At 34.1% G+C, this 24794-nt stretch overlaps 1 protein-coding gene and 1 pseudogene across 1 annotated transcript; both read left to right on the top strand.

Moving 5' to 3' along the window:
• The first annotated feature begins 513 nt into the window (after positions 1-513).
• LOC147807620 (uncharacterized) lies at positions 514-3070 on the top strand (annotated as a pseudogene).
• A 29-nt stretch (positions 3071-3099) lies between these two features.
• Positions 3100-4615, top strand: LOC147807619 (uncharacterized). The gene is made up of 3 exons (XM_087166721.1): positions 3100-3105; positions 3140-3306; positions 4402-4615. The coding sequence occupies exons 1-3, from the start codon at positions 3100-3102 to the stop codon at positions 4613-4615; spliced, it is 387 nt and encodes a 128-aa protein (XP_087022847.1).
• The last annotated feature ends 20179 nt before the right edge of the window (positions 4616-24794 follow it).

Genomic DNA, 24794 nt, shown 5'->3' with positions numbered 1-24794 from the left:
GTGACTCGATCTGGGAGGAGGGTCCGTTTCAACTCCAAATATCTGTGACCTCAGTGCCAAGGCACTTGGGGGGGGGGAGTACTGTGGTGAACCACCTTCTCACCAGATGGCGATGAACTCTGCTCGCCAGGTGGCAGTGCATAACATTTCCCTCAACCTTTTTATGAGATGGCAACATCTCTTGTGCTCAAACTTTAGTTCCAGAATCTGGCAACAGCTGAACATAAACATTCATTCGGGCTTGCTAGCCGGTGAACATTTCTTTGCCCTATTTCCGAAGTTTGTGTGGTAAAAACATTGACCATTAATTGGTTCTTTAAACTGCCGGTACTTTTGCGAATTACTGCGTCGTCTAAAATGTTTGGCTGGTTGATTTCGAGACTCAGCCCTTTGCTTGTGAACCAACGTAGTTAACTCACTAACTTGCTTAGATAATTGAGCTATCTGAGCTTCCATTTCTGCCTGAGTAGTACGCTCTCTCTATTTTCTATAAAAAAAGTTCACAAAGTCACAATGTCAGCAGAAAAGATAGAAATAATTGATCCAACGTTGACTGAAAACTACATTGTACCTAGTTTAAGAGATGCACGTCAAACAGTTACTCCTAGCGAACAATTCGGAGCATCTGGCGAAGTTTTTTCTCATGTTTATTGGAGGAACCTTATTGCTTTACTTTGGCAAATTAATACTGCAAGGAGTCATCTCATTGCTATATGCACTACTATATTCTTTCGTGGTAAAGAGCTCAAGGATAGTCTTAAAGGGACTAATGCTGCTTTCAGGATATCTATTGACGGTGCTGATGATAAAATCAAGAAGTACCTCCCAGTTGGATTGCGAGGAAAGACAGCATTTGACCTCATTATAACATTCCCAACGTTGAATTCAAATGTTAAGGCCTGCACTCTTACACCTGAAAGATTCAAATGTGTCATGAGAAAATACCTTGTGTCAATGATGCTGAAAGTAGGAAGATGTGGAGCAGTTTCAGAAAATATTGGATATGGAAATCCTGTCCGTGGGCTGGTGCAATACAGTAAAACTAAGTCTTCAATTAGTGACGAACCTCACCCGACCAAGTTTGTTAAACAACTGAAGAACATGATGCAGTCTCTAGCTCCAACCCCGGCATCTTCACACAGCGAGCCAGGCTCTTTTGTCCACCCTTCCCTTGCGAGCTGCACCCATGTTTTTGTCCGTCATGGTGGTGTTAAGAAGCCACTCCAAACTCCCTATGACGGGCCTTTTCAAGTCATAGAAAGAGCTGAAAAATTCTTAACCATCTCCATCAACAACAAACCGACAACTATTAGTGTTGACCGTTAAAACCCAGTTTTTCTGTGAACTTCGACAAAACCAGCTCAACAGAAAGTGTTTCCAAAGCATCCGTTCCTATCTCCAGACCTACTTCCCCAGAGTCAACTTCCAGCATGGTAAATGCTGAAACGAACACTGTTCTGCCAAAGACAAACGTGACTCGATCTGGGAGGAGGGTCCGTTTCAATTTCAAATATCTGTGACCTCAGTGCCAAGGCACTTGGGGGGGAGTACTGTGGTGAACCACCTTCTCACCAGATGGCGATGAACTCTGCTCGCCAGGTGGCAGTGCAAAACATTTCCCTCAACCTTTTTATGAGATGGCAACATCTCTTGTGCTCAAACTTTAGTTCCAGAATCTGGCAACAGCTGAACATAAACATTCATTCGGGCTTGCTAGCCGGTGAACATTCACCTCTCTAAAAATGCTGCTGTCGTTAATCTTGTCAGTCTTTTACATTGTAACTTAATATGATTTCTTCTTTTTTTATATATTATTAAACTGTTGTGATTATTAATTTTATTGAATCAATTTATTTAATATTATTTAATCTAATCACCACAGCCTGTTTACACGGTCGGAGTTCTCCGTCCAAGAAGTTGGATGATTCGTTGACACTATCCAAGTTCTTGAATGTCACTGATTGGTCGGATTAAAAAGGTTGCGTATGCGCTTTGCTCATGTGTTGGTTTTTATTTACAAGTTAAAGCTTTTGAAGCTATTGAAATCGCTAGTGTTAATAATATAGTTGTAATATTACTTTTATTCATTTTATATAAAATGAGTGACGACCCAAGTAGAACATTACTTGAAACGTGTCGGGAGACGAATATTGAAAAATCTAAGGAAGGGGAGTTTTTTTTATTTCGGATTACAAAAATATTTTGAAAAAATTAATTTACAATCAATTTGTCCCAATAGAGATATCCAATTAAGAGTAAACGTCGATGGTTTACCTTTAACAAAAAGCACAGGCCATCAGTTTTGGTCAATTTTAGGCCTTATAATTTCAGAAATCCAGATATCTCCTTTTATAATAGCCTGCCATAGTGGGAGTACAAAGCCAAAATCTTTAGACGGATTTCTGGAAGACTTCGTTTCTGAAGTCAATTACTTGTCTTCTGTTGGTTTTATACAAAATTATATAAAATATTCATTTTCAATTAAGCATTTTAATTGTGATGCTCCTCCCAGAGCTTTTATAAAAGGCATTAAAAATCATAACTCATATTGGGGTTGCGAAAAATGCGTCCAAAAAGGAAAAAGTGTTGCAGGTCATGTAAAGTTTCTAGAATTGACCAGTGAATAGCGAACAGACGAAGATTTTGCAAATTTCAAACAATTTGAACATCACGTTACAAGCTCAACTTTATTAAAATTAAATTTAGGCATGGTAACGCAGTTTCCATTAGATTGTATGCATCTTGTTGACTTGGGTGTTGTGAGAAAATTGATCTTGTACTGGATAAGAAATGGTGATCGAAAAAAAGTTGATAGCATAAGAATCAGTTCAAAACAAATAGAAGAAATCTCTGAGAGGATTGTCTCCTTTGCTGATTGCATGCCCTCTGAATTCAGTCGAAAACCTCGATCCTTGAGGGATGTTGATAGATGGAACGCAGCGGAATTCCGTCAATTTTTGTTATATCTTGCTCCTGTTGTCTTAAAAAATATTTTGTCTTTCCGCGCATTGCGCTACAATGTTGCGGCTTCAGCTATGAAAAAAAAGAGAAAAAAAAAGATCTAAACGGTGTAGAGAGTGGCTATTGCGTCGCAATAAAATGGGTGCATATCATTCTTTGATGGCTGAACTGAAATTAGAGGATCCGGGGCCCCTTCAGAAATTTTGTCCGGATGGATGAAAAGAATTTTCTTTTCTTGTTGGAGAAGGTTTCCCCCATGATCTCTAAACAGAATACTATCATGAGAGACAGCATTCCTGCTGCTGAGAGATTAGCTGTGACGCTTCGATATTTAGCACCAGGAAGGTATCAACAGCATTTTTTTATTATTAAAAATTATTTCTAAAAATTTGTTAATTTAGATCAAGAAAGCTTGCAATGTTACTTTGAGAGATTTCGGATCCTCCTGAAGAGTGAACATCGTGATAAAACTTAACAATATATTTATTTACTTTGTCTTATAGTATAACTTACATAAAGCTTTCATATTTTAGGTTCCATCAACTTAAGAAGAATGGATTGCCATTGCGAAGGAGTTTGAAGGAAAGTGGAACTTTCCAAATTGCATTGCACATGCCAAAAGCGCAAATATGGCTCCCAGCTTTTTAACTATAAGCTGTCTAACAGCATCGTGCTATTTGCCCTAGTTGATGCCAACTGCAATTTTTTGTATATTGATGAGGGCACAAATGGCAGGGTGGCAGATAGCACGATATTTTCAAAGTCAACCCTATTTAGTGCTCTTGAAAACAGGGCACTTGGTGTGCCAGGCCCTACTAGGCTATTGAATCAATTTAATGATAACGAAATCCCATTTGTGATGGTCGCAGATGAGGCTTTCCCACTTAAATCGTACTTGATGAAGCCTTACCGAAAGCGGAATTTAAAGCGAAGAAAGAGGATATTCAATTACCGTTTGAGTAGGGCTAGAAGGACTATCGAAAATGCATTTGGCATCTTATCTGCTGAAACTGTTTAGCTTTTTGATTATTTATAATGTGCTTTGGGGGCGTTTCATTGTAGTGTTTTCGATATTTGTTAATTTGAATGTGATTCTCCTGCAAATTTATGTGATTTTTAATGTGGTAATTATTATTCTTTATGCTTGTATTATCATTAGGGGCCTCGGTGCACTGTTAGTTTTGGCTTTGCCACTAACAACAGAAAGGCTCCTGTGTGTTTGCAGACAGTGGTGCTGCTCTGTAAACACACAATTTTATTTTAATATTGTTTTTACAATATTTTTAAAATAAAATTTTAAATCATTTTTAAGTAATTTTATATTGTTGCCAGATTCGAAGTCCTTCAACGAGTCAACCCTCTCGATATTAAAAAAGTTGAGAGTATCGTGCTGGCATGCTGTGCATTGCACAATTATTTATGAAAAACTTCTGTCAACAGGTACTCTCCGCTTAACATTTTTAATCGAGAGAACATTCAAGAAGGAGCAATTAATCAGGCTCCCTGGTCTGATCATAGCTATATTGGGATTAGGGGAGTCGCAAGGCAAAGATTTTTCTTTTCATCTCTTAATGCTCGAGAAGTTAGGGATGAACTTTGTTCTTACTTCAACGGTGTTGGCAAAGTGCCATGGCAAGACAGATTCGTAGTTTAAAACCTTATTTATTTTTTATTCCAATTTTATGTCAATCAAATTCAGTTTAATTAATCGATTCTGTATTCATATATTTTTATTTATTTTTAACCTAATTGTAGATAAATTTCAATTATTTAAAATGTTAGGTACATTATCACTTTTCAGTGTGAAAGGCGAGGCAGAAAAGTAGAGCCCTGTAAAGTTACTCCAACAGAGAACACCTACTTCGAAGGATATTTTGCAGTTCTATTCCTTAATTCTAAAACCAGAGGATAAACCCTATTGCCCTAAATGCGGTTGTTCAACTCGCTGTGTGAAAAACGTTAGAAGTGAAATTGGATACACTTTTCAATGCGAAAGGCGAGGCAGAAAAGTACAGGCCTGTAATGGAAAAATTAATCCAACAGAGAGCACCTACTTAGAAGGATGTAGCATATCCATAGACGATGTCATTATCATCATCGTAGAGTTCGCTTGTAAGGAGCGAGTATCATCAGTTTTACAGCACCCAAACTTAGTTTAGACGATCAACGACAATGAAAAGCAAAGGAGATCCTGTGAGAAAACCTACGATGACGGTCTCCAACACAACCGTGGTCTAATACTTCAATTACCTGAGAGAAGTAGCTAATGTGATAGCCTCCCACAACTATCATCAATTGGGTGCAGAGGGTAAGATCTATTTTTTTTTATTAAAGCTGACATTTAATAAGCACTCAATTATAATTCAAAATTCAATGTAGTTGTCCTTTTTTAAGGCAAGACAGTAAGGCTAGATAAGACTTTTCTTACAAAAAGAAAGTACAACCGTAGTCACAGAACAAAATAGCTGGTAATACAAAATAGCTGATAACAGTCAATTTAATTGTGAAATATTACAAAATGGAATGATAAAACAGTCTCAGTCAGATCTATTTTTCATTTTAATTCATCAAGAAGAAAGCAGCAACCGAAAATATAATTTTATTAAGAAAAATAAATTCATCTTATAGTAATATCAATACTTGTTTTGCTTTTATTTTATAGGCATCTATTGTAGAGAGGCAAAGGAAGGATTTTTCTTCATGACCAATGGCAAAAGTAAAGGACTTCTCTGATACTGAGGTCATTGATACTGACCAAGTTAGACAGTACTCTGGAGTGTCGGTACTGTTTAATGATACATGCCTTAAGACCACAAACCACTCAAAAGGAAGGACATGGATAACACTATTAATCCTTTAGAGAACAAAATACACACTATGCATTTCTACGGGAGGATAAGGCTTGGGACTTGAGCTATCGCATCGAAGGGTTGAAACTTTTGGACAAGGAAGTCCCTACAGCTGCATCAGAAGAGATTGAAGAGTTTATGCCCAAACCTAAGAAACCTAAAGATGTCGAATTGAGCGACGATGATGATGTACCATTTTTAGACGACCCTGACGATGCAACCTGAACGGAAGTTGATTGGTGATAATTGATGTAATTAATACGATTAACTGACTTATCATACTTTTTTTCCAAGATTTTTAACTATTGCAATATCAATATTAATTGAAAAATATTGCATCATCAATTGCATTGTATTTTTTATATAAATGCTTTAGTCATTTTAATGTTCCAATAAAACTCATAATTCATTATTGTTAAGAATATGAATGAGTAATACCTTATTTTGAACAGATAAATCATTAAAGTAACACAGTAGGATAGTTTTTTTTTATTAGATAAATGACTTATTCTGGGAAATTATAACTATTACATTGTCAATAATTATTAAAAAAAATATTGCATTATCAATAGCATTGTATTTTTCTAAATAAATTATTTAGCGATTTTTATGTTTCAAAGAATGTATAATATTCATCATTGTTGAGATTGTGAATGAGTAATACCTTTTTTTGAAGTTAGTTAGTTAGTTAGTTAGTTTTTAGTTATTGGCGCAAGAGCCAGTTGTGGCTATATCGCACCTACAACTTGGTTTTTATTAAATATCTATATTGATGTATCAAAACCAATGGCTTTGAGGTATGAGAAGATGTTGTCGTGGGGACTGTTACCAATTAATAAAATCAATGATGGATTAAAGCAACCGAATTGGCGTTGTCTCTGAATTTTAAATTTGCTACATTTGGTTAAAATGTGTTTCACAGTGAGCGGTTCCTTACAATGGGAACACTCTGGAGCAGGCTCATTTAGTAGAAGATATCTGTGAGTAATACGAGTATGACCGATACGTAAACGATTTAAAATAACTTCTAGCTTTCGAGGTAGATTAAGATGTGTATAAGGTTGTAGGTTAGAATAGATACTATGTAGTTTATTATTCGTCTCATTATTCCAGTTTTTTTGCCATTCTGAATACAAGGTACATTTGATAATATTTTTAACATCTGATAACGTTGATTTGTGATTAGTTAGGTTATTTGTTGATTTTGCTGCCCTATCTGCTACTTCATTTCCTAGAATGCCAGTATGTCCAGGTATCCATGAAAAAATTATTTTGTACCCAGAAAGTTTTAAAGTGTTGTAGAGATTAAAAATACAATTTATAATAGAATGAGGTTTATGATTACAGTTTAACAATGCTTCAATACAGCTTTTCGAATCGCTATATATATACCATTTCTTTAATGGTTGAGATGAAATAAACTGTAAAGCCAAGAATATTGCGTGTGCCTCACTTGTAAATACTGAACAGGACGGGGGAAGTTTTTCTGAAACAGTGGATCCATTGGCCACAACAGCTGATGCTGTGTGACCATTAGTTTTTGAGCCATCCGTAAAGACCGGATCTGCGTATTGCTCTCGGTGGTAATTAAAAATTTAGATAAATCATTAAAACAACAAAGTTGGATAGAGCTTAACTATTGAAAAAAATTAGACATACTATGACTTATTCTGGAAAATGATAACTGTTCATATATGTTTTTTGTGAAGTCACCATATTATTAATAATTTTTATTTAAAAGCAAAATGCTTTAACGGTTCTGGTACAAGTACTCTTCTGGCACTCTCCTACAAGTAACACCCCGAAGTGTGAAAATTTATATTTACACAAGCAGCATCATAGCCTAATAGCACATATGAAAGAGTATTATAGGTATGTGAAGATGATTCTTCAAATCTTTTACTGAAAGATGCAAAAAATCCAGGTTACTCCATTGAAAACTACCGTTATAGTCACTATGTTGGCAGAAAAAGTCAATGATCCCCCCCCCCTTTAAATATGGGTATGCGGGAAAATTTCAGACTCGTCGCCGCGACTGTCCCATCCCCAGGAGAAGAGCAGTGGTTCATAACCATGGCAGCGATTCATTAACAACATGGCTTCTCGACCGGTCATTAAAGAGGCCAAAAATATAAAAGCTTAAATATTATTATACTATTATTAAATTTGCTATGATTATGTACATATATTTGTATTTTACAACATTCTCTTTTAACCTTTTACCTGCCGATGTTCCGAAATGGGAACATTTTTTTGTGAATTTTTTTACTAACCTAATTATTTGTTTAGATTTGTCATATTTTCTGAAATGACACAGAAGAGTATTAATTTATTTTAGATGCTCTTAATTTTTGGTAAAAAATTCAATTTTTTTATAGATTTAAGGCCAAATTTACAGAATTTCTGAACTTGGAATTTTATTAAGTTTCTCAGTCTCTAATTTTAAAAAAAAGTAATAGAAAAAACATTTTATTGGTGGGACATATAGTTCGTTTTAACTTAACAAAATATGTTCAATTATTATTTCTAGAGAATTATTTCCGTAAAAATTAAGATGTTCCCATTTGGCAACATCGGCGTTTGGAGTATAGTATTTGAGGGGTTTTTTCGTAACTCACAAAATATGAGTGCGATTCCTTTCTTTCTTTCACAATTATTTTGTGAAAGAAATTATTATTTTGTGAAAGCAAACAACACCTGTCCGCAAGATCCCCCCCCCCCGCTGATTTTTGTTGGGGACAGGGGCTTGATTCTTTCATTCACCTGTTCAATGGACATCTGTTATCAGCTTGCCTTTCACACCCTTATTCTATGTAATTCGTTCGCTCTATTGTTAGTCAATCACAGTTTCTCAGTTGGAAATCTGCGTGTTTTCTACCCTATTTAATTTTTTAGATTTGCATCTGTTAGTTTACATCTGTTTAGTGTTTTACAATTATTATTCCGTATAAACTACCATCTAGAGGTGCCTCGCAAGTTTTTAACGTTAGAAGCTGAGTTAGACTATTTTCCGAGCCTATCCGATAGCGAACTCGATGACGCACAGGAGCCTGATCTTTGTATTTTGCCACCTGATGAAGACGCGAATCTCAGCGATGATGAGCATATAAACGATGAAGGGTTAAATGAAGTTCATCCACAAGATGTCTGCGGCCAGGTTGACCTGATGCTTGGCAAAAGCAATGAAGATAGAAATTCAAATAGTTCAGACGAGCTTCATGATTCTGGAGATCAAAAGAAAAGCACACCCTCTTGCTAGGCTCCAACAGCAAAGAAACGAAAACAAGAACCATATCCCAGATGGAAAAAAAAGGCAACGTTTGAAGAAAATCTTCACGGAAAAAACCTCGAAAAATTAACAGAAAAATTTTCCGAGCTTCAGGCAATGGATCCTCTGCAGTTATTTTTCAAAATACTTCCTTTGGATTATATGCAACATGACTAGCTGATATGACAACGTTGTATGCTCTGCAAAAAGGAGAGACTATAACTGTTACCAATAAGGATATTCAGCAGTTCCTTGGCTTGCTTATTTTAAGTGGATATCACGCCGTACCTTCAGAAGTCTTGTAATGGAGTACTTCTGAGGACACGTCTATTCAAATATTCTCGAATATAATGAGCAGGTCACGCTTTCAACTAAAAAAATATTTTCTTCTAGTGGATAACAACAAAGATGTGAAATCAGGTGATAAGCTCGCAAAGATTGCTCCCATATATGATGAATTATGTAAAAATTTAATTCAGTTCGGCGTTTTTCATGATAAACTTAGTATTGATGAATCAATGGTGCCGCATTACGGACATCATTCTAGTAAGATGTTTATACGAGGAAAGCCAATCAGATTTGGTTACAAAATCTGGATGATATGCTCATCAAATGGATACCCATATAAGATGGAAATTTATTCTGGAAAACAAAATGGTGCTAAGCAGACACTCCACTTGGATCTAGAGTCGTAATGGACATGCTGTCTGTTGTGGAACATCCTGAACAGCACCAGTTTTTTTGGATAATTTCTTCACATCATACAATTTGATGAATCAACTGACTTCTCTGAAGATAAGAGCTGTTGGAACTATTCGAGAAAATAGGACTGGAGGGTGTCCTCTTTGATCCGCCAAGGATATGAAAAAAACAGAGAGAGGGACATGTGACTACCGTTCCAATGGAAATATTTTTGTCTGTCGCTGGAATGATAGCTCTGTGGTAACGGTTGTTTCAAGTTATGTTACACACGAGCCAATCTCTAAAGCAAACAGATATTCAAGAATAGAAAAGAAAAGAGTTGACATTCCTCAGCCGGCTCTGATTCAGAGATACAATGAAGGGATGGGCGGCATGGATCTATTAGCGGATTATTAGGAAGTTACCGTCCACAGCTTAGAAGCAAAAAATGGTGGATCTTATTTTCCAATGCTTTGAATATAGGAGTAGTTGCGAGCTGGTTGAATCACTGTGAGATCAATAAAGACACTAAAAGGGAGTTGTCGTACCGCCAATTCCGCCGCAACGTCACATTGGCCTTATTAAATTCTCAGATGAAGGTGTCAAGCAAACCTGGTCCTCGACCACATCTTCCTGTCCTAAATAGAAAAACGGATAAGCATTATCTTGTCTCCTTCACTCAGGGACGTTGCGCAGTTTGCAAAAAGAACGCGCGAAAACAGTGCGTTGCCTGCGAAAAGCGGCTCCATTCTTATTGCTTCCCCCAATACCATGGACAATAAGAAAAAAATGTCATCCAGAAGAAAAAAAGTAAAATGGTATGCAAAAGAAACAAAAAATGTTAACATTTTTTCATGCATTTTCAATAAATAACCTTTTGAGAAAATTCGCCCCGTTTACTTCATTCCAAACGCCGATGTTCCCAAATGGGAACATCGAGAAAACCCTACTTAAAAATTTTTTTTCGCCAAAATATGTTAAGATTAGCTATACTGGAGGTAAAATGAGTCATTTAAGCAAAAAATTAAAATTAAAAATTTGAATTACGGCAGTTAAAAGGTTAATAGGTTTGCCAGTTGCATTTCCATGATACTTACATTGAAAGGGAGACTTCTATCTATGATAGTAAAACTGGCGAAAAACTAACAGCACCATTACGCTATCCACGTTTAAGACAAGGTGCTGTGGCATCTATATTACCTGGATGTCCATCATATCTACCAAGTTCAGGAATTGGAATGGACAGAGAGTCTCCTACAGAAAGGAATCTAAGCCATAAAAATGAACAACTGAACATAGCTTTAAAGCTCAGTAAAGAAACTAAAGAGGCAGAAGAGCGTAGTAATTTTTCTGATTACAATGGATTTTTGCACTGTTTAAAGCATGTGGTAAAATTAGGCTTCCCAAGTCAACAAATAGCTTTAAAGAAATATCAGTGGTACTTGACTACGGTGAAGAAATGTCCATTGGCAAACTTAATTATAACCTCTATTTTCAACATTATGAAGCATCCTCTAACAAATTCACCCGTGGATGAAACACTATTTTTCTGCAGCAGTTCGTTACCTGGATGAATATTTGGCAGGACTGTAATCCTGCAACTTGGAGATTGACCTCAAACTCATAAAGCTCTTGTTCACACTAGCTGTGCTCTTTTAGAAATGTCAACGTATTGCAATGAAACGTTAAAGATTAGATATTTTTTAATAGGAGAGGTGCGAACTGATTTCTTAGGGCAGGGATAGGCAAATTACGGCCGCCGGAAGGTTTTATCCGGCCCGCGGATAAGAGGAGTTTCTAAGCGGAAGGTGAGGCACAAGTGTTGTGTTTGCCGAGCCACAACACTCACTCATCCAGACAGAAGATACTTCAGATTTCCAAGGGATCCTGTGCGGTAAGATATCAGTTTGTTTATGCTCGTTTGCAATGTAATTGTGTTTTTAAGCTTAAAATTTTTTTAGCCTTAATCTTATTATTTTTTTAAATAATGTTTAAACAAAACTGGTCAGAAATTTCTTTTTCATATTTCTCTAATTTTTAATGCAAAAATTTTATGAATTTCAATCTGACTATCAAAATACTACTTCATATTTTTATAATTTTGTTTGTTAAATTGTAAATAACATAATTATTAATAAATGCTGTTAAATTATTAAAAAAATTAACAACACTGTCATACAAAGGGTCAATTTAAATATTTTTGAGAAAAAAAAAGTTTATCCTATATTTGAAATATTTTTTTACAGTCAAAAGTATCCTTTTTTTCTTTGTTTTACATAGTTGTAGAGAGTGGACACACGTACTAAGGAAGGTGGACCAGGCATCATATTCGCCGAATGCCCTCTATGCCAGGTTCCGAGTTTGCTCCAGCCACTTTGGAGCAAAGGCTTACGCCACCTCCCGGCGAATCCATTTGGCTAAAAATGCGGTGCCCGATCAGCCTCCAGTTTCCCCGCAGATTTCTGCAATGGCTTCGTCACTGAAGGGGAAATTGGATTCTACTCAGGATGAAGCGACTGAATTGGTGGTAGCTGATAGCAATGTAACTCCAAGAAGAGGACTGCAGAGACTTAGGCTACTGACACCTAAGTCTAAGAAAATAAAGTCCCTAGTCACGAAACTGTATTTCCTTAAAAGGAAATATGCTCAAACAAAAGTTGAGCGTGTAAAAAACTTGAAACAAGTTATAAGTTCGATTGAACCTCTGGTGAGTCCAGTTATTTTTAGTTTTATTAGATCTCAATTAATTTCAAGTTCAGTATCTAAGTATGAACATAGGTGGTCTGTAAGCGATAAAAATCTCTGCTTACAGTTATACCTATCATAGTGGCATCCTGTAGAATCCATAACTTTCTTGATTAGAGTGACTTCGTATATCAACAAGACGGTGCTCTTTCCCATTCTTTGTGTGATGTGCATGAATGCCGGAACACACACTTATCTCATGGATGGATTGGACGCGCTTCCGAAGATGACGGACCTTTTCTAAAGTGGCTTCCACGATCACCGGATTTAACACCGTGTGACTTTTTCTTGTGGGGTATATGAAAGACCAAGTTTTTGTACCACCTATGCAGCGTGATGTAGTTGACCTGCGTGAAAGGATAACACGTGCTATCAATAACATAGACAGTACCATGTTGAGTAGAGTATGGCAGGAACTGGATTATGGCATTGATGACCAAGTGACCGAGGGTTCACACATAGAACACCTGTAATGTATGTAAGTAAAACTTGAATAGTTTCGGAATAATTTCATGTTTCTTTTTTTACTATAATGCTTCGAAACCTCGGAGGGAAATATGAATAACCCTGTATATTGATAGTACTTACTTACTAACAATTTATTAGGAACATTAAGCCAAATCAAATGTTTTATGAAACCTAAATGCAATTCATAACAATTGTGTTATCCGCATCTTAATTTGGATTCTTTTTATTTTTCAGGTAGCTACAATTAGCTATCATACAGAAAAGGTGTTCTATTTGGGATTGAGAAATAAGTATTGTTCTATGTGCGATCGTGGATAAGAAAATAAACAACACGCGTGTTCCAAAAATTGGAGTGGCCCATCTTCTGCTATGGAAAGAGACATTATAGTTAACGGCTTCCTCAACAGCATGGATATGTATGGAGTGAAGTACTCAAAAATGATTGGTGACGGAGGCAGCAACGTGCATAAAAAAATTATGGGTTCTCTTCCATATGGCAATCTTATGGTCGAGAAAATCGAATGCAAACATCATCTCATTAGAAATGTTTGCAGTAAGCTTACTGAACTATCGAAAAGCACAAAAAGTGGTTTCAAAATTAAATTTCGGAAACTTTGGGGCGCAAACTTATTTAGAATGCCGCAAGCGATATGGTCTGCGTCAAACCACCATAGGAAATCGGAAATTTCAGAAATTCGGAAAATGAAAGAACTAAGAACTGATCCCATCAACATTCCCTACCATATTTTTGGAAAGCATGACAAATGCAATGAATACCTTTGCAAACCAAAGAAGGTGCTTACAAGTAGAGAGAATAATAATATAGGCATAAGCGAAAAAGAAATTAGAAGTGGGTGAAAGCATGCAAAACATCGTTGAAGGAATGAAGCAGGATGGGATTTTTTTACGCATCATGGAAATTTTCGACAATTTATCTTCACATGCTATAAGTCAGCTATACAACGCCACCAGCAACTTGGCAGAGTCACTGAATTCCGTAATCGCGAAAAATACCGGTGGGAAAAGAATTAATTATAGTTTGAGGAATTCTTATTCCATGCGGTGTAACGCAGAAGTTTCCTCTTTTAATTCAGTAAGAAAATATGAAGCCCTGTACAGAACTTCATTTAAATGCAGCCCTAACAAATTGTGCAAGAAATTGGACTGTAAGGCGGAAAAGAGGAAATGTGCCAGAAAAATAAGACAGGGAGAAATTAGAGCCAAAAAACGTAAGTTGGATCTAAATAATAAAGATACCAGCTATGGCCCCTTGGTTACCAAACCAGATATGATCCAAAAAAAAAGTTTGAAGCCAAAAAATCTAGAATTCTGGACTCCCTACAATTGAGTGATAAAGAAAGAAAAGATCTTCAGAAAAATACGATCAAACAGGTAGATTCACCATTATGGATAGCGGCTAGGCTTTGTGAGCCAAATGACAAAGCGATACCTTCTTAGTAATGAACTGAAATCAAAGCAAATGTTAAAAAAATTCTGCCCATAAGTTGCTCAATATGTTACACAACTTAATAGCAACTACAACACAACAATGTTGGAAATGTTTTATTGTTTGGACTCTGCAAAAAGCCAGAAATATGCAGTGAGTATGAATATTCACTGAACAATGAAAGCGAGTTTTCTTTTCACACTACGTTTTTAATGAATAATCAAGTGTTTGGTATTAAGAAATCTGAACGCTTCCTGTGTTGGTAAAGGTTTTAGGTAAAAATGATATTCATTCGTATCTTGGTAAGCTGGAGTCACAATTCTGAAGTGTCATCTAGTGATAGGATAGACATGAGGTGGCCATTGTTTAGAAAGTTAAGTGAATGAATATATATGGAACTGGCACTATTATGGCTAATCGTACTAGCTGTTTAAGACAAACCGATGGGGGCGGGCGCAGATGAAGCACAGAACATGCATAGAACATGTTTCAAAAGATAAAAAACTAGCCATTGTAGAATGGAAAGATAGTAAGAAAAAGTTATTATGGCCTCAAATTGTTGCCGTATCGAAAAAGTGAAAGTATGGCCCGTCGAAAAAGTAAAACGCTGGTCAAAAACCAAACATGAATACACTGAGGTACCATGTTCTACTGTGGTCATAAACTACAACCGATGTGTGGGAGGTGTCGATATTTGCGATCAACAAATGGAATGCTATAGGACATGGTTTAAAACTAGAAAATGGACTTTTTTGGACTGTCATTTTGCATTTTTTGGACTTTGCGGTTGTGAATTCATGGTTCAAATACCGGCGAGACGTTGCCACGAATAAAAGGCCAAAGCAAAATCAAAAGGATTCATTAAAATTTAAGCTAGAGGTAGCTGAAGCTCTTCTCGCAGCTCCATCAGCTCATAGAACTATCGTGAGTGAGGACGAAGAAAGTGACGAAATTTAAGCTCGTACAGTTAAGAGGTCAAAATATTATTTAAAATATTTTCCAGATTTTTGATGATTCTGATTGTTTTTCCGAGAGCTCCGGTAATTTCAGTCATAAGTTTTTAGAAACTATTGATTCAAAAGTGAAAATCACAAAAGGCGAATTGATTGTGATGCTTCTCAGCTTTGCTCTTCGACATCATTTGTCTAATGTTGGAGTAAATGATTTATTGGAAATGTTTAATGTCATTCTAGGGAATAAATTTCCCAAGTCCTAAAGTACTCTCTATAATGTTATTGGCACCAAGTCAATTAACTCAATAAAATATCGCTTTTTCTGCCATGTTTGTTTTAAGTACATTAGTAATTTATCAATTGATAAAAAGACGGTTCAGAGCCACTTTTGTTATGTTGCTGTCGATATTTCAAACCCACAAAAAATAATTCTTCTATAAGTGTGGACTTAAAAAGTAAACTATCTGAAATTGTTGAAAATAATCATGCACTTAAAGAACTTGCTTCTGAGCCTATTATCCGAGACTCTGAAATTTTTGAAGATATCATCGACGGAAGGCTATACAAAAAGCTGCAAGGTGACCACAGTGGGCAACATACTAACGTATAACTTTGCTTTAGACTGTATGGCCATGTACAACAATTCAAAAGGTTCAGCATGGCCAATCTTCATTTCCTTCAACGAATTGTCTCTAAAGGAAAGAAACAATCATGTAACGCTTGCTAGTTTGTGGTTTGGAAAAAAAGAACCAAAATTTGAGGTTTTTTTAAAACCCTTTACCGAAATGGCTTCAAATCTAGCAATCAATGGTTTAAATATTCAATTGGCTGATAAGAACATAAATGTGAAGATGATTCCAGCTTGTTGCTGTTCGGACTCTGGAGCTCGGCCGTGTTTGCAAAATAGTATCCAATTTAATGGGTTCTATGGTTGTTCGCGGTGTCTCCATCTAGGTTTCAATGTGGTTGGAACAATCAAATATAGCATACGAAATGATGTCATTTTCTTTGAAGACAGAAACGAACAAGAAACTGCAAAGCGTGCCGCAAAAGCAATTAAATCTGGCAGACACCAGTAGGGTATTAAAACTCGATCGCCCCTTGCAGAGTTTCCCCACTTCAACATTGTTCAAGATTTTTCGCCTGATACAATGCATAGTGTTTTTTTGGGCGTTTCAAAAAGAATAGTGTCTTTATGGTTGGACACAACTAACAAAGATAAAAGATTATTATATTGGTAATCCCAAGAGCATAAAAGCCATGAATGAGAAATTATCGAATGTTGTAATGCCTCAATATGTTAGAAGTGTCCCACGCTTGCTTTTGAAAGAAAATCTTATAAAGCAAATGAATGGAGAAACTTTTTGTTATATGTCTGCTTTCCAGTTGTCAGGGATGTATTACCTCCGGAATATGTTGACAACATAAGTCATTTGATTGGATCAGTGTTCTTGCTTTTACAAGAATCTTTAAATGCGCAAGATTTGCAGAAAGTGGATGAACATTTGATAAAATTTGTTGCTGGGCTCCAAGATTTGTATGGCGATCACTCACTATTGCATTTGACCAAAAGTGTATTAGACTGGGGACCCTTGTGGATCCAATCGATGTTCCTCTATGAAGGGGCAAATGCAGTATTAAGAAAGTTCATCAATGGTCCGACTGGCTTCGCGAGCCAAATGACAAAGCGATACCTTCTTAGTAATGAACTGAAATCAAAGCAAATGTTAAAGAAATGCTGCCCACAAGTTGCTCAATATGTTACACAACTTAATAGCAACTACAACAATAGAATAGGAATGATCGTTGGAAATGTTATATTGTTTGAACTCTGCAAAAAGCCAGAAACATGCAATGAGTATGAATATTCACTGAACAATGCAGGCGAGTTTTCTTTTTACACTACGTTTTTATAGCATGAGGATTTTATATTTTTAACCCAGAATGTGCCATGATGGATTTTGAAACTGGCGCACTGAATGCTCTTCAGGAAGTCATCCCTTGGATTGTGATTAAAGGATGCTATGTCCACTTAAGAGTCGATATGGAGGAAGGTACGTAAAGATTAAGTCATCTTTTAATAACTTAAGTTACTTTATTGAAAATCAGATTTATTCATGCTCAATATGTTAAACCAAAAGATTAATATTTAATCTCGGAACTTAGCAACTTGGTTTAAAAATAATGCCAACGGATAAAGAGAAAAACAAGTATGTACATACAAGAAAGATTGGGAACACGAAAAGCAGTTTAAAGGTAAATTAATAGTGAGGGTTTTTTCTTCTAGTAATTTTATTCCTTCATTTTTTGGCAAGAGGTAAAAATATTACTTTACATATTTTGGAAGAAAGAATTACTTTATTCCAAAATTATATAATGTCCTTAATTAATTGCAAAACATAATAGAAGTAGACAAGACTAACTATCAAAATTACATTTTTAAGTGAAACGAATAATCAGTTATCGGAATTGAATTGCAGGGTGAAGTGACACAAATCAGTTATTGGAAATGAAATTATACTTCATGAAAGGAATTTCTATATTAAGATTTTTTAAAAAAAATTAGCGTTTGTCACTCAATTGTATTTTAAAATTTCTGATACAAAATATAAATATATGATTGTTCATCTTCAATTTGTAAATAATTTTAAGTTACTTTTTATATTAATTAACCTTTCTTGAATTTTGTATTTTTGCTAAAGGAAAGATATAAAATATTAGTGTGTTGTAAAGGAAGTCAAAGAAACCATCCTATTCCCTATCTACCAGTCTGCCTTGAGTCATTCTCCTGTACTCAGGCCTTGTCCCACTATCTCGGTGGTGTTGGTTATGGTACCCTGACCCTCAGGCTAAACATGGGAGGTCCATGTAACGCAAATGTGGGCTAGTTCCATCAAAAAGCTGTCCACAAAGGCAAATTTCTCCAAAAACTTAATCCAGGAGTGCCCTGGATTGGGTTCAAAATGACAAGGCTAAAGAGTTTAACATTAGTAGTTATAGAACAAAAGAATTGAGCTGGCTGTACAATGAGTGGTATAAAATTAAAAGTAGCTGCTTATTGTCTGCATACATGCTATCAATGGTAATTGCTGGGGCAACGTTTATAAAGATCTGCTGCATGAACATCTTTAACATATTTATTTAGGAGTACTCTTAATTTTAGAGTTGTAGGACAACTCACTATCTCCAGGATTCTAGAGCAAAACTTCACTCTAATTATAATTCAGAGTTCCAGAGGCACCATTGCCTGTTCTTCTCTTTGCATAGAATTCGCTCTGAATAACAGAATTTTGTAATTGAGCAGGAAAATTAGTTTAGAATTCAAGAAATTAAGATGCAGCAAAATATGTAACAAAAAAAATTAACATTAGGGGGGAATATATCACTGAGGAATGACTCTTTTTTTCGGATTAAATTTAAAAATAAATCTGATTATTATATTTTTGGAAAACTATTGATTGTCCATCTATTATGAATCAGTTCCTTGTTCAAATATTTAACTATTCCCAAAAAATATTTTAATTTGTTTACCACTTTGTTAACATAATGTAATATGTTTGACTTAATTAATATTACACTAGATAACAACACTCTTAATTATCAAAACAGAAGAAACAACAGAACATAAATACTATTCAGTGTAATATTTAAACAATTCTAAAGTGCTTACCTAGTATAATCTAATAAATTATGAAATTGTTTCTTATATATATGCAATTGAAGACTTGAAATTTAAAACTTTTAATATAGAGGCGTAAAATCACTTGCATTGGATCTAACCTATATAACATAAGATTTATAGCACATATAGAGGAAATTAAATCACTGGGGCACCTCGGGATTGTGACACCCGTATTTACCAAAACGGTAAACCCCCTGAGGAATGCAACTTATGTTAGGAATAATAACTTCTTTTCAATAATCAGCACTGGTGGTTCAGGGAATAGAGGGTTCGCCTTCCAATGGATTAAATTGTCCCAGCAATGGCTGGTCGATATGAATTCTGCATCCTGCTTGCACCTACCACCAGTGCAGACCTTAAATATCTTCAGAGGTAGAGAGATCAAAGGTTAGAGTCTCCTTGAAAACAGGCTAAGCATGGGAGGTTTTCTTTTTAAGCAACGCAAAAGCAGAGTCCTCCACGAAGGCAAATTTATCCCAATACTACTGGATCCCAGAATTTCCTTGTCTTCTGGATTTGGTTCAAAATTACATTGAGTTAAATAATAGTGGCCGTAAACCCAAAAATTGGTTTGGCAACTCAACGACAAATATAAAATAAAATACTCAACATTTCATCATTGATCTAAAAAAACTCATTTTACTCTTAAGACAAAAACTCAAAACGAGCATGATGTAGAAATATTGTAACACACGTTCTACGATTGCATTTGAAATATATAACATAAGTATTAAACTAAAATGCAACGCCAACATTTAAGGTAACTGTAAATCTAGAAGGATATACGCATTATAAATTATTCGAGAATGCAATAATAATTGCAGAGTTGTACATAAAGTTTACGATTATCTAATGTAATTAAAGATGCCAAATTTATTTGAATTACGTTCTCCTCGCCAAAGTAAGGTAGTGTCATACTGTAACATAAACACAACTTTGAAAAAACTCTGCATTTATTAAATCTGTAAAACAAGATTTATAATACTGTAAGAGAAAATTAAACCACTGGGGCACCTCGGGAATGTGACACCCGTGTTTACCAAAATGGTAAACCCCCTGAGGAATATAGTTAGAAACCAATTTAGTACATGTTATTTCGGTACAATGGAATCTTAATACTAGGATGCAGAATTCGAATGTCAACAAAATGTTAATCTGCCATATTTACTTCGACAAAGAAAACATTCTACCATTGTATAAAAAAAAATTCGTGTAATCAAACATAACTACCTTTGGATAATATAATTAGACTACTTGGATAACAGAACCATACTGTTCACCTTTAAGAATGTTGTTCACTTAAGGATATAAAATTTACATGCATAGTATTTAAATTACTAAATCTATTTAATGTAAGGCAACAAATTTAAGAATGCGATACATTTTTCTAGGTTCATATCATTTTTCACAATTCAAAATTAAGCCTCCTGCACACTTACTCTAATCTACATTCAATTCCTGCAGCTTAGATTTGCTTCATATACATTTCAGGAAAAAAATTTCAAAAAATATCTAAACAGCAGCCTATATTAAACAGAAATATTTTCTCAAATCTGAACAAATAAATTCAACAGCAATCGGCCTGTTTCTAGAGTTGGCAGTCCAAACCAATAACCATTTCACAATCAATTTCTTTTTACAATAAATAACTTCGACATTAGCTTTAGCATTACATTTAGCTTTTTCAAAATATATCACAATAAGCTAAATTGAGTAACATTAAAAAACACAGAGAGCCTTTAACAAATTCAATACCATGCATTTAAAAGCCAGTCTTGGGAATTAATCATTAGGATAAAAATTTTGACAGAACAACGGCGAAAATAAAATAAGTTAGATGTAGATAAATCAAATTTCATAATAAAAGTGAAACCAATCGAGAGGTAAGGATTTTCTCTCATTTGATATTTCACACGAGATATTCATGGCGATGTCGCAAAACATTTTAAAACGCGATCAAAAGCGCAGAAAGAAAACTTTTATTCTCACTTGTAACCTTGTTTCATTTTTGGAGGCCCTCTTCCTAACTCCTTTCAATTCCGCACCGTCTTGAATGCCAGCCTTTTAGCAACCCTATATTTCGATGATCAGCTGAAATGGATAATCGCCAAGCGAAATTTATCGCCAAAAGCTTCGTTGTCGGAATTTTGAGCGTGAACGAACCGTGAAACGAAATGTACTAGATTCTCTACAATATTCTTTTTTATACAAAGAGACTTATGAATACTGGATATTAGTGTTGCATCGCTTGCTAAATAGACTAATTAATATTGAAAGAGAAACTGTGTAAAACCGCCAATATCAAATCTCAAGTGTTATATAAAAATTTTTGTTAGTTGTGTAAGGCGTATAAAAACACAGATTTGCAAACGTAAATGTCTTATTTAATCTCATAAACAGGACTAGGATGTTAATGCATTTCTGTTTTTTTCCTATATAGAGCATTATTTACAGCTTTACATTTAATAATTTTTTATGAATTGTCAATATTTTTCCTTTTTAGAGAATTTTTCTAGTGGGTTAATTGTTTCTTAATAAATTATTGCAAATTTTGTAATTTAAAATAATCTCCAAGAAAAGTAAAGTTAAACAGTTTCTCTTTTTTTAAGCTTGTTTTTGGAAAATTTGTTTTAATTTTAATAATATTAACAAAAAAAAATTAAATACTATCCGATGTAGTTAAAAAATTTAACTCACAATTAATAACTTCTAATTTATCTTCACTGTATTTATTTCAATTTTCTTCCATTTGCAAACAACATTGTTTTTAACTAGTACCTTTAGGGAATGTAGCCAAATTTTTGAACAAAAAATAAGCACCTTTTCTTAAAAAAATATCATAATTGGGCAGGGTTCACAAGTTTATGACAACTGACGGTTTTAACTAGGGGTGTAATAAATATTTGGCCACTATTCGGTATTCTGCTTTTTTGAGGAATATTCGGTTAGCCAAACATTTGGCAAACTATCATTTGGAAACTTATTTTCCCACAAAGTTTTTTTTGGGAAATTTTAATCGATTTAAAAAAGAATAATGTAAAATCGTATGTTTTAATACATTACATATAAGTTACAAGAAATAGTTTTTACACATATTCAAAGTACCTTAATATCTTTATTATCTTTATTATCCTAAACATTTCTATTAAAGTTTTCTTTCCCTTTATCTTAATACAAATAATACAGTTAAGTTTTGATTATTTTCCAAGAAATGACTACATAAAAAATAAATTTTATTAATGATTTTTTTTAAAAAAAATTTGATATTCAACCGCCGACTATTCGGGATTTGGCGAAATCACTATTCATTACATCCCTAGTTTTAACCATCATGTTTGTTTTGTTTTACATAGTTATATTTTAAAAGACCAAGTTAATTTAAAAAGACTTCATATTTATATCTAAGTAAAAACCTTTTTACATAGATATAAATAATAATTATAAGTGCTTCATCCATTATGCTCCCCAAATATTTTAACAAATAACTCGTATTGTTTTAAAACTTGTCTAAAAACCCCAAATCTTGGTATGGAAAATATTAAATAATTATGAATAAAAATGTGTCCATTACAATTTACCCAAGCCCTTAACTTGCTTAATTATTTGAAATAAAAAAAAAAAATGCGAAATTAGTTTTCATTTTTTCACTTTTCTCAAAGCAAACAGGGGCTACCATAGATAATCCCTGGGGACTACCAACAATCAAAAAGAAAAAAAAAATTGATGCCTTTTGTACACCAAGTTCATTTTTCAGTTTTGTATGAGTAAGACCAAAAATTATGCTAAGCTGTATACACTAGAACGTTGACATACTAAAATTATTATAACATAATAAAATAACATGTAATTAGAAAATTTATTCTAATAACCGTACTAAATATTGATAGTTATTAACTAAACGCTTGAATTGATTGATCTAAAAAATTATTAACTCATTTAAACAAACATTTATATATACATATATTTTCAAATTATAATTAGTTTACTAACCAGGGAATATATTAGAGTCGATTTATTGGAAATATGTACATCTAAGCAGAAGTGGAAAAAATTCTCCGAATATTTCCTCAGAACAAAGTTTTATTCTTTTACTTTATTGATATTTCCCCAAAAATTTTATAACATTTTTTCTTTTAGTACAATAACTTTTTTAAAATATTTTTGGAAAGTTTATAAATATATATATATATATAGAATTCGCTTTAGATTTTACACAATTCTTGAATAAACGAGCATTTGTTAAAAATTATTAGAAATCAAAATATATATATTAGAATTAGTAATAATTTATTAAAGGTCCCACTCATAAATTTAAGAAATTCAAATAAATACATGAAATTGACATTTAATGTTTTTTAACAAAGGAAAATTTTACTAAGCAACAATTATTTTAACAATAAAAAATTTTGCATGCATTTATTTGGACCGAAATTTTTTCTTTTGCTGCCTGAATTTATCTCAAAATTTAATTTTTCAATAGAAAAAATTAATCACTTTTTTAAAACACCCAATAAAAAAAAGCACCTTTAAAACGCTACACACCTTGGACCTTAGTTTTAATTAAATTTATAAATACAAATTATGATTCATAATTTTTTTTCTTCGAAAATTTTTAAAAGCATAAGCTTTAATTTTTAAATAATTTTTGAGACTTCTTTTTAAAATCATTTTTTTTATGAATTTTTAGATTTCAATATCTTATCCTTGTTAAGTTTTTTTGCTGATGTGTAATATTTTTTAAGCCTACTGGTTCTTGAATTATTCAAATCTTGTCATTACGATTTTTTCAAAAAAGTGTGGGGAGGGAGGGAATTATGTCACAAAGGAAAATCAGTTTATTTTTTTATAACTTTGATAAGTAAATGTAACTTAAGTACAAACAATAAGAGTCTATCATTCAGCTGAATTGGAAATACCTGCTCATGACAATTCTTACCGTTCAACTTGTAAGTTTGCAAAAACCTTTGTCCTCGCAACACCATCCTCTTCACATATTCAAAAAGCCACTGTAATGGAGAATGCAACAAACACTTCCATTGCATTCCTTGGAGTGAAAAATTACAAATATAAATTATATTTCCCCCCTGTATAGTTGTAAATTGTAAAACGACGGACCAGGTAAAATTAATTACCAAAATAAAAAAAGAGAAAGAAAACAAATATATATTGTAAAATTTAAACCCTGACAAATTAAGAATCTTAAGAACATTTATTCTGCAAATAATATATTGAACAATTAACAATAGGGGCCGTTCAAAAAGTACGTACACAAAAATGGAGAAATTTTAAACCCCTCCCCCCCCTTCGTACATTACCGTACATAAGGTCTTACTCCCCCCCCCTTAGAGTACGTACATTTTATTAGTCTACCCCCCTTTTTCATAAAAATTAAAATAATTATGTTTTAAATAAAATTAAATATTTACTTAATGAGTGTGTAGGATAAAGTCAAATTTAAATTTGGTGTATGTTTATAAAGTACGTACTTTGTATAATACCTCCCCCCCTCCCAGGGCCGGATTATACCTTTCGTAGGCCCTAGGCACAGAGCCGGATTATACCTTTCGTAGGCCCTAGGCATAGCCGTTTTTGCCCCCCCCCCCATTCCTCCCCTCTTTCCCCGCTAAAATTTTCTTGCATATTTTTTTTTTTTTACATTTTTATTAATATGGGTTTTAATTTACGAATTTGTTTATCTAACTTTATCTGCAATACCGACATACTGCCGATATTGCAGTTG

The sequence above is a fragment of the Parasteatoda tepidariorum genome, chromosome 6 (assembly GCF_982258835.1).
Source record: "Parasteatoda tepidariorum strain Cologne lab strain chromosome 6, Ptep-v5.0, whole genome shotgun sequence".
NCBI classification, from domain to species: domain Eukaryota; kingdom Metazoa; phylum Arthropoda; class Arachnida; order Araneae; family Theridiidae; genus Parasteatoda; species Parasteatoda tepidariorum.
The sequence above is the reverse complement of the archived record's forward strand: the minus strand, read 5'-3'. Positions and strand labels throughout refer to the sequence as shown.

Bases quoted from the DNA above. Each gene is read 5' to 3' on its own strand.
- LOC147807619 (XM_087166721.1), top strand. The intron at 3,307-4,401 runs GTATCAACAGCA...TTCTGTCAACAG, and splicing joins CGATATTTAGCACCAGGAAG to GTACTCTCCGCTTAACATTT.